The following is a 14061-nucleotide window of genomic DNA, read 5'->3' on the forward strand; positions in this document are numbered from 1 at the left end:
GATTGATTTTGGTCACTGCTTTGGATTTGAATTATTGATTTAGGAGGAAAGGGTTGTATGTCTGATAACCGATTGTCTGAAGCATACAGATGCCATAGATTGTTGGGTTTACTGAAAGCAGTGTCTAAATGAGCAGATTTTGTAGCAGAGGAGCCAGATAGCAGAAAGTCTCATCACACTGAGTTGTCCGTGTTGCTGTGCAGCGTGAAGCTCTTGATGGGATGCATGCTTGATCCTTGAAGTGAAGTGGCAGATTGTCTCATTGAGCCAAATGGTCATGAAATGTTAGCTTTCCTGCTATATTAAAGCATTTATGAGAGAAAGACTATTGATTTTTAATCCTTTGAAAATTACTAGTTCTTTTGTTATTGATTTTTTTTTTTACTTCTGTCTACATTTACTATTTGAATTAAAATCATGAGATGTGAGCGAAACAGACTTCTAGTGTACAGCAAAAGATTTTCATTTGGAAAAAGGTGTAGAACAATGCTGCTACACTCAGTGCACCTCCTGAATAGCCCAGTAAAAGGAAACATTATTAATTCTCTTGTACTGCAGCTACTCAGCTGCTTGTATGAATTTAGGTTATCTTCTGAAAAGGTAGGATTCTTGTTTCTTGCTGGTTTTAATTTTGCCCCACAAGAGTGCACTGTTCTCCATCATCTTCAGTAAACGCATCAAAGCTTTGCTTACTGTACATAATTGAGAATGAGTATGAATAGAGAAGGAGGGGGTTACTGAAAAGCTAAATCCAAGAGCAGTATGTTTCTTTCCAAGACTTGAGGGAGCCTTCGTTCTTAAATGTAAACTTCCTAAAGTTGGATTGTCTGGAGTTTATGAATCTAGAAAGCAAATCCTAAGAAACAATGATATGTCATACTGAATGGGTCATTGTTTGGACATATCTTCAATTCAGAGTGCACAAGAGAATGAGAGATAAACTAAAATTGGCCAAGTATGACCTTTGTAAATGGAGCCTTTCTGAGAAGCTTTAAAAAAAAAAAAAAAAAAAAAAGCTGTCCCAAATGTCCTAAAACAGCCAGGTGGTTTAAAAATAAGTCTCTTTGCTCCATTCCACTCCAGTGAAAGTGACAGCAGGTTCAACATCAAAACCTACAGGTCTTCCACATTGAAGCTGGGCTTCACTTTTGCATACGAGACCATGACTCAGATTCGTGCAGCTTAAACGTAACATATGGCATTACAGTTAGCATTTCCTATTAACAGTCCCTAAAGATGCCAATAGGAAGTGGAAAGGAGGGTGAAGGGAGAGGGAACACAGATGAAAACACTCTATGCACTCTAATGAGTTTGTAGCGTCACTTTACGCTGTCCTCATGTGCTACACATGATAGCTCGTGTATTCAGAGCATTATGAAAGTTATGTGAAATGCATTGAGTGTCTGCTAGACTGCTCCTGCAGAAACACTTTCTTTCCTCTCCAAAACCAGAAGGGCGTTTCCTGTCTCTTACTTGAGTCAATGACTTATTTGAGTCAAGGACCTGGTCTTTTCCTGTCCCTCTCTTTTACAAATGTAAGTGTGAATGAAATTATAAAAAGATAGTGATTCCTTTGACTATGTTGAATTGTGACATAAGTAACAAGACCTTCAAGTCAGAGAAGTAATTTTGGTATTCTTGGGTATTTTTCCAAATATTTTTTCACAGCCGTAGCCAGAAATCTCTGAGAAAATAGAGGGCAGCTTATGCAGCTTTGAGAACATACTCAAATGTAATAAGGAAATTCTCTTATCCAAAAGAACCTCAAGAAAAACACAAGGGATTTTAGTGGGAGGCTAAGCATATGAAAGTTGAGGTCAGGAGCCACATTTTCAGGTTTTTCTTTACAATAATTCCTTCCTTTAAAACAACTCACTAGTTTTTATGGATCCAGTTCAGCAAACCACTTAAAAAGTTTAAATCCAATTGGATCACAGGAGAATACTACAGAAAATGCTTTCTTGATTTGGAATTGACATAAGATTGTGCTTTGCTGAACATAGAGCACGTGTGTGCTTTCCTTTCAAAGTTTAAACATACTTGTTAGTATAGCATCTTGTTGGCCAAAGTAATTCTGACATTTAGGGGCTTTATTGAAAAGGGCGTGTAGTGTATTGCCATAATGTTGCTGAGGTTCATGAGGTTTGTTAAATGCTCAGTTTAGCTGCCCCTTCAGCTCTGAGGGAGCTTCATGCACACAAGAGCAGTGTAATCACCATTTAAAACACAGCACAGTTAAGGCAGCCGCCAGTATCACAGATTCATCTTTTACTTGTCCCTTGGGTCCACATGCATGGCCAATGCCATTTAGTGATTCAGTAAGCAGCCTGTTTAAAGAAGTTAAGATTTCCTGATGAGTGATCTTTATATCATGAACAGCCCTACTAATAATATCTGTTTGCTTTACACATACAAATAGACGTATCAGTCTTATGTGACTTATGTGTATAAGGCCAGCTTATACAATGTTTATAGGTGTAGCATAATTAAAAATGAGCACTTCAGAAGGGCTTTACATAAAAAGCCATCAACCTCCTCTCTTAAAATCAATGCTAGATTTTCTACCTTCCATCTCATACACAAAGCTTTTTTCCTCCTAAACAGTGTCTTATGAGATACTCTTTTTTTATATATGGATGCACCCAATCTATTTCCTACTGGGAACATATAGTAATGATTTACAGGAAAAAAAATGCAGTGTAACTGCATATCACGATGGGTCCTGGCCTCATAAACTTATGTCGCATTCATATGGCCATGTACATTAAGGAACTGAAGGATAGAGTAGTTGGATTGCTGGGTGAGCTTTTTCCAGATTACTCAGTCATTTATGAGTAGGAACTAAAGCAATGTTTTTATGTTGATCAAGATTACTTTTCTAGAAAGTAAATTCATTTCATATTCCCAGGCACCAGGAAGATTCATTGCCATTAACGGTCTGATTTTTAGTCTCCTGTAGCGTCCACTGGCCTCAAGGAACTTGTGGAATCCAATTAATCACCCAAGATCTAAATTGTGCAGCCATGGCTAAATGGGGCCATGCTGATGGACATCAGCCATAAACTTTTCCTTCTCAAAAGCCAAATAAATATCAGATATACTATTCCAGACTGAATTGAAAGACTTGTTGCCTTAATACTTGCTGAAATCACAGGTACACTCTCTATCGACATTAACTGACCAACAGTTTTAAGGTTAGCATGTTACAGCTTTTTGGACCGTTGAAGCATAGAGAAAAGGGAACACAAAGCTGAACATTATATTATTTATTTCAAGCCCTTTTTTCCTGTTCCTTCTGTTTTGAAGTGATGCTATGGTTTTCCTCTTTGTGGTGTTCTGACAGTATTGGACAGGAGTTAGTGTTTGAACTGAAGAAGTGTTTGCTTTGGGTAAAGCATACAGATCATCTTAGTTTGCAGAGGTTGAATATTATTAAGTAAGTAGTCTGAATAGAATTCAGCACTCATTACTTACCTGTAATAGGTTTTACAATTCATTTTCTGAGCTGTTGCTCGTCTTGGCAGCTTGAAGTTACAAATAACAGTTGAAATAATGGATGTAAGTGCTATTTTAGTAGTATATTACTGTTTATATAAAGATACACTCTTTTTTTTTTAAGTAGTTAATGTATTAATAGCAAAATATAATGTCCAGAGGATGAAGCAGCTCAGCAACTGATAATGACATATTATGACTTTAACTTCTTTATTTTTTAATCAAATCTAGCCTGGGTCACCAATAGAGAAAGGTTGTTGCCTTTTGACACATTTGTTCAGATTCTTTTGGTTAAATTATCTGTCGAACAGAGAAACCTTAGAAAACAAAGCTGAGAAGTGACCCCCAGGGGTCATTAAGTGCATGCCCTTGCCCAAAATGGATCTTGTTAGGTACTTCCCTTGACAAATGGTTATTCTTTACAGTCTCCAAGATAAAAGAGTTCATAGACACACAATAATTTTTTTTTTCTGCTGTCCAGGTATCCTTAGTGGTAGATTTTTTTTTATGCTGTAACTGACCTTTATTCTAATTTACACCTATTCTTTTTTTTTTTGCCTCTTGTGTATAGAAAAAGGAGTCAGTGCCCATCTTATTTATAACCATCATTTCGATATGCCAAAACCATTATCATCTCTCAGTCATTGTTGTAAATAAATAGCCTCAGTTCCTTGACTTATGAACATGAACACACTAGCCTGATTTTTAAGATTCTGGTCATTGCTCTTACTCCCTTCATCATTCCTGAATTGCAAGGCCACTAATGGGACATGGACTCTAATGTCAGCCATATGGGTGGCAAATTGATGAAAGAAGAATTTCAATTTTCAGATAAATGCATTAATACATAAATGGGTTGAAGGTAACATCTAAAACATATCCCATGTGATATCATCTCTGAAATCAATGGTGCACGAGGATTTCAGCACAGAGATGTCAATCCATCACGCTTTTCTGAGCATTAAGTCCACAAAGAGTAACATGATTTCAATTTACCTATCAGAAATATCGTATTTGTATGCTTTTGGTTATTTTTCACAGATATTGCTTAATGTAAACAATCAGCTGTGTGGGTAAAGAGGGAATCACTGCAAGCAAATGAGCTCCAAAAGCCTTTGCTCTTTAGGGACGTAGCAATACTTTTGCATTTATATCACACATTAAGGTGGGGAAAGCTCATATATAAGTGGTATAATCACTGTTTCCTTTACACTTTACTGACAAATACAAACAAAAGTCCCAATTTGCATAAAAATAATGCTGGCTAGATTTTGTTTTACAGGCCTTGTTGCTTTCCAAGTCAAACTTTCTATATGAGACCATTAGAAATAATATAAGATAGGAAAGGATATTCACATTTAGATCTCACGTATTTTGAGGGGGAAAAAAACACCTTGCTATGCATTTATTGACAGAAAATGCGTGTTGAAAGCCTCCAACCCTCTAGTTTCTAGAACGATAAAGACTTTTTTTTCTGTTCAGTAAATTGTTTCCCGTCTTTAAATGTAAATAAACAAGTAGGGCAATTCTTGCTGTCCCCCATTTTCCAGAAAGTCATCCATTCTCCGTTTGTATAGTGTTTTCTGTTATTTCAATTATTTTGTCATTAAAACAAAGAAGTAAAATGTTCTTAAACCTACGTTAACCTAGGTGCTTTCTGTGCACTTTACTATATCGTATGCAGTCTAACTATGGGAAGAGTCGGGTAGTTGGGAATCAAAAGTCAGTTACTGCTCATATTTATTTATTTTTTGTGAAACTGAAACTTAAATTGGTGTACTCCATAAGAAAATATGGAAATTTCCAAGTGAATTATTTTCTTCCAGCAGTCTGTTAACATCTCATGCTTCTTCAGTTAAATGCCAAGATAAGTAAGTTTTGTCTTGGATGTTACATAGCAAAGGATAAACCACACTGTATAAAAGTAAGCATTCATCAAACTTTGCTTTTTCGATTTAAGGATCTCCTGCAATTCTCAGTGGGTACAACATTCATAGTGGACTATCATGTCCTGGAGACCCATAGTGACAGGATGTATTTATGCAATTAGACCCATCTGAATAATGGTAGAACAAAGTTAATCTGCATGGCCTGCTTTCATCAGGCACTTCTGCAGACTTTAATTGGAATAAATAAAATAATTGGGAACCAAACTCTCTCTGGCCTAAATAAGTACGGTGTTGACAAGGATGCACGACTATTCTGATACTTTGTTTTAATTGGTTGCCCTCCTACAGTTGTCTCAGTGCATCACCTAGGAAAGAAAATCAGAAGTTTCTGATGATGTTTATACATTCCTCTCCTCTGCAGTCGTCTGAATTTTCAGTGCAAGTAGGTGACATTCTCCAGTGTAACAGCCAGAGAGCAGAAGCCTGAAAATGTTAAGTAGTGATCTGCAGTCTTCCTTTGAGTTCATGTCTGTGGTCTATCAGTAGATGTCACAATTCAGGGAATTTTGCTGAACACTGAGTCTTCTTAAATCCCCGTGAAATAACTACATTTAATCTTTTATCTTTTTTCCACTTTTTTTTAGGGGAATTTGGAGAAGTGTGCAGTGGGCGCCTGAAACTGCCTTCTAAAAAGGAAATTTCAGTGGCCATCAAAACTCTGAAAGCTGGCTACACAGAAAAACAGAGAAGGGATTTCCTGGGAGAAGCAAGTATCATGGGACAGTTTGACCACCCCAACATCATCCGACTGGAGGGCGTTGTGACTAAAAGTAAGATTTGACAGGAGATTATTTTTTGCATGGGAAGGGTCACCAGATGGCCTCTGTAGATCCCTTCCAACCTAAATTATTCTGTGATTGTCTGATCTTTCAAGAGTAGAAGAGAGGAAAACACTGACTCATCAGTGTTTATGCTCTGCAAACCCTTCCAGAGATGTTTATGTCATAACCCTGATAGTATGCACCAAATATCATCCATGAGAGATAAGAAAGGAAACGTGTGTAAACTTTTGCTGATGGATCCAGCAAAGGGACAAGGACCTTGTCTGTTTTGCTTCTCTCAAGATACTAAGGACTTAAAAACAGAACCCTGGGTTAATAAGATAGGAAAAAATGGGGAATAAAAGTAGTCTGCTTGAAAACAAAACAGATAATGTGGAGAAAAAAGAGCATTTCTGAAGAACATTGTAGCTAAGTACTAAGCTGGCAGATTTTAGGAATCAATTTAATACTCTGAAGATATAAGTTACTACAAAGTGGCCAAGAGGCACTTGCAGATATAATGTATTAGAAGTCATGGAGTCTGGTATCCTAAGGTTTCCTAATTGCACTGAAGCAATACTTTCTGCCTTCAACTAAATGATTAGAATTTATCATTAGCGCAAGTTAATGAACAGCCTACCTGGCTACAGCAACTGACGCTAGTATATAAATAAGTCCATCCTTCTTCCTACATGGTTTTCATGCAGGGAAAATGCTCTGTGTGATATTCAGTATGTACCAGCTTGAGGCATTTTAAAGAGCCTCTAGAATTAATACTGCTTAGGTAAAAGTCCCTTTAAAAGTTTTGGGGCTTTAAGCTGTCAGTAATAAAATTAATTTTATTTCAATGATAAGGTTTGAGTTTTATTCTAACGCACATTTTCTAAATCTACCTTTGGATTGTGGGGTAGGTTTTTTTTGTTTTGTTTTGTTTTAAAGCATAATTTTGTCAGTGTTTGTGATAACAAAACAGTCTCTTCTGAGACAAAGAAATAGTTGAAAACTCCATTCGTGTATGGATATTTGAAGAACCCTCTCCAGCTCCACCTTGAGATAATAGCATGTTGTAACAGGCATTCCTGAATGCTGATATTTGTCTTAGAGCTCTTTTCCTAGCTGTCCCATGTCAGCCACGGTAGCCTCTTCTCAGCCACCTTCCAAGCAGCTCCCAAGAGCCACAAGCTCTTCTCTTTACAAGCAGCTAGTGGGACCTCCTACTTGTGGTGCTGCCTTATTAGAAAAATTCTGGCCCTCATTATTTGTGCTGCTGATTGGCCTCTACCTTGGAATGCAAAGACAGAAATAGCTGGTAGGAGAAAATAGGCATGAAATGTAAGCACGAAATAAAAGCTTGTTTCGGAAGACGTAAATTCAGAGGCTTCATCTACACTGTCTAAGTTTCCATTGCAGCATGGCATGATAAATTTAGTGGCCAAAGTGCTGTAGTCATTGTTAAGTAGGAGATCAGTGAGACTTTGTATGAGTTATTCTTAAAAGCTAACGATAATTCGGGATGCCCTGAAATTCTTCAGGGAAGTGGAAAAATGTAGTATATTTTCTAGTTCATACTAGAATACTCTACTGATAAAACATGCCATTAGAAAGAAGAGCTCCTTGCCATTTCAGTGAACTGCTTGAAATGTGCAGAGGACACTTTCAGTTTAACTGGGCAAAGTACAACCATTACTTCGTTTTAGTAGATGGTTTTGTTGTTTCAAAGCAATCTTGTTTTTAAAAGTGTGTCATTCAAGATAAAAACAGAATGGGACATGAGATTTTCACAGCTCACTGCAATAAAGTATATGAAATAAATTCAAATACATTTAAAAATAAATGACAAAAGCGTGTAAACCCCTATATGTTAGAAATTAATACAATTCTAATTCTTCCTTTATGTATAATTCATGGAAGTCTGTTTTCCTGATTTAGATAACAAAAAGATTATTCTTCAACCCATGCCTCACAGTTCCTGTTAGAAAAGGGTTGCCAGATCTACCTGTATAAATTCAGGTTACCTCCTGCTTTTTAATGACACTCGTTTTGTGCAGTCAGAGTAACATTTACAAACCCTGACTTTCTTGAAACTAAAGAGTCTGTACACAGCTGTACAGACTAAAATCTACACAGCTAAAATCTATTTTGTTACATTTTGTATTTCTGTGGCACTTGAAAAAATAACTTCATGCTCTGTATGCAGAATTTTGAGCATTGCTTGTACATGTGCATTACTAATTCTATCTACTTGTATTCTTGTGTAGGAGAGCATTAGTAAGTTTATTCTTTGGCAGTACTCATATCAGACCTGCTCTCTGTCTCAGGGGTGGCTAGGAGTGCTCGCTGTCTATCACACTGAAGTATGAGGGAGCAACATCCAAGTATTCCCAGCTGAAGTCAATATAAGCATCAGAGATTCAGCCTCAGGAAAATTGTTCTGGAACTATTTGTATCTATTTTACTGGGCAAAATTAAATGTAAGAAAAGATAATCATTTATTTCTCTCTAACATCCACTAAAGTTTTAGAAGGGTAAGAAGGTGGATTTTGTTGTTTGCGTGCTTTTAACTTGTCTTGATTTTGTTATTTTTTTGTTTTTAAACCAGACCACTATATTGTAATAACTATTTAGTGAGTGTTCATATTTTGTAATGATAGCTATTAAATCAGACTTCTAAGCGCTGGTTTATACACACCGTTAGGAGAAAGTCTTTGAATTATTTTCTGGATCTCTCCTAATCCAGATAAACAGGCAACACGACCTTTGCTTCATTAGCTGAAGTCTTTTGAGAGGTCTCAGCGATGAACTCGCTTCTCATACTGCACTCTTCTGAAGCTGCAGTAACTGCAATCCCTACAGTGGGACGGCTTGATACGAGAAGTTCTCCAGCTGTGGTGGCTGGGATCTGCCTGCCAACGTGCTGGCAGTGTGAAGGAGGTGCACTCACCAAATACAACTTCAGTCCCCTGCTCCAGCGCAATTATTCCCCTGCTTCAAATTGATTTCGGTTCCGAGTTTTGCTTTACACCAGTCTCCTGGGCGTGCTGTAGGCAGTAATCCTAATAACCAGCACACATGTTCTGCATAGTTTACTAATATTTTACAGCAATTTGTAGCCTGTTATTATAATAAATTTCAGCAACACTGTTGACACAAGTTGTTATCATGTATGAACGGCTGTGCTTTGATAAATGAATGCAGAGTGTTCTTTTTAAAGTGCACAGTGTTGCTTCAGAGCATATGCTTCTTATTACGGACACATTTCTAACTGGATGTGAGTGAAACCCTGCTGCACTTAGGGCTTTCTTAATTTGAGTGATCAAGTCAGGAAGATGCTCTCCTATTAAGCTGAAAGATGGATCTTCTTACTGAAATTTCAGTCTTCTGATGTGTCATAAAATTGAGTTTATGCAGAAAACAAGTTCACTTTCTCCTGGTTTCTAAGTACGTGGATTTATCATAGAAAGTGTTGGATAGCCTCAGTAGAGTGCTGCTGTATACTTTAGAGCTCCAGAAGTGCTAACATTACATGCCCAGTTTTATATCATGCGTGCTTTTATTTGTACTATATCTTATATAATTCTAAGTCAATGTTTTGAATGAAAAGTTTGTTCTCGCTAGTTAATGGGTGGTGGTCCATTTCCCATTAGTGTGTCTCCCACAGCATAATGGATCAGTTGCACAGCAGGAAGAAGGTGTTTTAATCCTTTCATCTATGCAGAGAGGACAAAAGATTTTCTTCTGAACATTCTTTGAAGAATTCAAATTATTTGAAATTAATGTTTTTAGTAGAAATTTGGGGAATAGAGGGTGGAAGAAAGGGGTGGTCAAAATTTGCTTTGCTTTTCTCATGGCTTCCTTGATTTTAATTATACCAGATATATCTTGAAGCCTTCAAGTCCTGCTCAATTGTAAAAGCTTCATTTTTAAAAGTTCATTAAAAAGAAGTATCACCAGCTATACAATATGAAGGCTTTTGTCATGCTTTTATGGTCAGAAGCCTTCCTCTATTATATGTGAAATAACAGTTCATCTTAAATAACTCCATGCTCCTACCCACCTTCTCTCTACCACAAAGAGAAAATAAACAAAGCTTTAAAAAATATTATGAAATAATAAACTGCGTACGATGGTGAAATATTAGCAGGGCAATGACCTTTGGAAACTTTGCTGTAATCACAGGCATCTTTGTATTAATTTCTCTCCAGCATGTCAGAATCATGTATAAAACCTTAGTTATGTTACAGAATACCCTAGGGTGGAAAGAACAGTTTCACAAACTGGTCTAAATCTGCTTAGATGAATTTTCATATATGAGAGGCTTTCCAAGGGTGCAGGAGTAATACTATAGGGAGCGTGCTGCTGCTCTCAGGTACCTCAGCAGCAGAGGAACGTGTTGACTGTGCCCCTGCAGCAGAGCCCTCACCCCCCTATTGTGCAGAGCAGGCACCTGGGGAGATAAGCTTTGACTCTTCTGTAGCCCATGCCCAATTCCCTTCAGGAAAAGTCATCAGGATATGTGCCTGGCAGAGCACAGCTGCATAAATGCAACTGTTTGGCTCACCTGCTGGACAAGGCAGAGTGTGTTAAGAATGCAGGATGCTTCACCTGATGAAAATCGTACCAGTTTATACCAAATGAACTCTGTTTCCGTTGATGTTGTTGTAAACACAATTGCGTTGTAGGCACAGCAATTTTTGCATGTATCTTTTTGCTTTCTATTTTAAAACTAAGATTTTCCTTGGGATTTGGTAGATTTGGATACGTTTCTGAAATACCTCTTTTTACCTATCATCCTGTACTCATTTTAAATGCTTGACCCCTGTAATGTATTTGCAGGTAAACCAGTTATGATTGTTACTGAATACATGGAAAATGGTTCCTTGGACAGCTTCCTACGGGTGAGTGCAATAGATCACTACATGGGGCATGACTGGCTCTTGTTCTGAACTCGTTAGGAATTTGTAGCCACTCTACTCTGATGCATCATGAGCTCTTGTTCCTTAATATTTTATTATTTCAACTGGCTTTTATCTGCATTATGATCCATGAGGATCTGCTCTTGCATTTTGACTGCTTGCTGCCTGCCACTATTATTCCAAAAAGAACTGAAACATTTTTTGTTTTATTTGTAAATGTCTATTAAATAAAAATAATTCTGGCACATTTAAATGAAAATTGTTTTGAAAAAGCTACCTCTGTAATGCAGTTGTGCATGTTGGTTGGCAGCCTGTATCTCTTGGAAGTGATTTCCAAAGCAAACAGATTTGTGGAAATGCTATTGGTAAACTAGTAATGGCGAGCCAAGAGCCATTTCCCTAAATGTTAAACATTTAGGGGATAGCCCTTACTTGAGGGTGTTTGAAATGTTTTGCTAGCAAACTTTATTAGCCTGTTTCCCCAGCCTTAGACATAACTTACTTACTTACTTAGACATACTTACACTACTGTTGATTTATCTTTGTTTTCAGTCAAAGTTGGTAGCGAGCCTAAAAAAAGTTTGAACGCTCCCTGTGTCACCGAGATTTACTTGTGGCAAAACAAGAAGTGTAGCAGAAATGAAATCCCATCTGAGGGGAAACACTAGTTTAATTTTAATTTGTTAGGGCAAACTCAGCTGTTGTCTAGGAGACTGCTTTGGTTCTACCGCGGTTGAATGACATTATCCCCCAAATTCATAACACTAAACTAGACGTTTAACCCCAAAAGGGAGCATATTGTCAACCTTAGTTTCAATATGTGCTATATATGTTATGATGTCCATTGAAGCATGTAAAATACATATAAATAATGTGTCAGAGTATCCGAATGAAATATACCTGTACTGAGCGATATATGTTTTGTATAGGCTTGAAATCCTTGAAGAAAGCTCTGAGGAAAGGAGAATATTTTCTGACTGTAGAAAACAATTGTTTAGCTTGTTCGTTCATTTGGGTGTGATTTTTTAATTATTTTCTCTTTTAGTGTGGTTGCATGGAAACATAGAATAAGAACACTGTGACTCATTAGTATCACTGGCAACCCAGGTCATATATCCCATTTTATAAATGCCTCTTAAAGGTAGTTAGCTTGCCTTCCTTACTGCCATTGAAAGGCTATCTCAGGATCTCATTGCTTTCATGGTTAGAAACCTTCTTGTGATTTCCAGCTAAATCTTTTCCAGGATCTACATAGATCCCCTTGTGTAGGCTCTAGTTAAAGAAGATTTCATAGCAGGGAACTGCCAAGAGTCTTTAATAATAATAAATTCCTTCATGAAGGGGAATTCTGAGAGGCTCTTTAAGCATCCTCTGTGCCATATATTAATCTAATGTTTACAGCACTAATATTGCCCTTAAGTATATTAATCAAAAATGAAATGACTGCAATCAGTCTTGCAGACTGATTTGTATGAGCTCACCGCACGTGGCAGAGCCAACTCCAATGTATTTAATAAAGTTCTGGAAGAAGCAGCAGGAAGAGCTGGAGGGCTGCCCATGATGATACATTTATGGCACTGGGGGATTCATTTGAGAGCTGTTGTAGGACATACTGTTATCCTGTTGTCTACGTATCTGTATATCAATATCAAAGCGCAGTGTTAACAAATCGCATTAGTAAGAGCTGTGAGATTTAAAATGTGTCTAGAAGTAGGCAATTAGAAATCTATACAACTATTGGTTTCTAGGCCGTGGTGCACTTAAGTATTTTTGTGTTGATGAAGTTGAGAAATGAGTTTAAATTCGGGAGGCATTTGAAAGCCACTGAATCAGGACAGCATTTATTGCAGCTAAAAAAATAATAGTTACATAATAGAAAACTCACTCCATTGGGTAAGGTGGGAATTTTAACTACCAGTTCCTTTTCAGTGAAGCTAGACATCTGTTTCTCTAATGTCCTGACACTCCAGTCTCAGCGGCATGCACAACTTAGATTTATTTGCCACTTTTATACAGGGCCCATAGAGGAAATTAAAAATCTGATGAGAACAAGAAGAGGAAAACTGAACTTTTATCTGAATGGAAAATCTGTCCCTTTACTCTCAGCTGATGGAGAGATTATTCTCTACAGATCAAAGTAGTGCCATGTGTGGCATTTAACTCTTGATCTCTGACTGACGAGCTCTTTGCCTAAGCAATTTCCGGAGTTTTAATCAAAAATCTTGTATGTGGAGGAGCACAAACAATCTCTGAAGTGACATTTCAAATGTTTTCCAGAAACACGATGCCCAGTTCACAGTCATTCAACTAGTAGGCATGCTTCGAGGGATCGCATCTGGCATGAAATATTTGTCAGATATGGGTTATGTCCACCGAGATCTAGCTGCTCGTAATATACTCATCAATAGTAACTTGGTGTGCAAAGTCTCAGATTTTGGTCTTTCTCGTGTATTGGAAGATGACCCAGAAGCTGCTTACACAACAAGGGTGAGTTTCTGTTTTTATCCTTTGAAAATTATGCTGTTTGTTGTGATAAAGTTGGTCTGAAAGCTGAGGGAGTCCCTGAGGCTTATACTCTTTGCTACAGAGGCTCTCCAATCTTCCTTGGCCACAGGTGTTCAAGAAGCCATCACAGCTTTATTTTTACTTAAGTCTCAGAAAAGACAGAAGGCAAGAAAACATCCTTTCTGTTGGTAGATTATTTTCTTTGCAGTGTGCGAAATTCAAGTCTTGGTTTCTTTTTGCTGTATATATCAAGGAATGAATACCACCACTAGGGCCTGAGGTAGTTTGGTACACAGCGATGTAAGACTTGATGCGTGCAGGTTTTGTCACATTGGTTATTCAATTCTTACACAGTTTAAAAAAAAAAAAACACTTTTTTAAGATTTTAAAAATCTTTTTATGTTTTTATATCTTACAATATATGCAATGTATGACTTG

General features: G+C 37.4%; 1 protein-coding gene across 4 annotated transcripts in view; it reads left to right on the top strand.

Annotated features, from left to right (window-relative positions):
- Nucleotides 1-14061, top strand: part of EPHA3 (EPH receptor A3) — a 216107-nt gene that overhangs the window by 173352 nt on the left and 28694 nt on the right. For all 4 annotated transcript variants that reach the window (XM_021401433.1, XM_021401442.1, XM_021401453.1 and 1 more), the window contains 3 exons: nucleotides 6029-6214; nucleotides 11039-11100; nucleotides 13396-13605. In XM_021401433.1, the coding sequence (XP_021257108.1) occupies nucleotides 6029-6214; nucleotides 11039-11100; nucleotides 13396-13605 (458 nt within the window). The remainder of the gene's footprint in view (nucleotides 1-6028; nucleotides 6215-11038; nucleotides 11101-13395; nucleotides 13606-14061) is intronic.

This window comes from Numida meleagris, chromosome 1 (genome assembly GCF_002078875.1).
Source record: "Numida meleagris isolate 19003 breed g44 Domestic line chromosome 1, NumMel1.0, whole genome shotgun sequence".
NCBI classification, from domain to species: Eukaryota; Metazoa; Chordata; class Aves; order Galliformes; family Numididae; genus Numida; species Numida meleagris.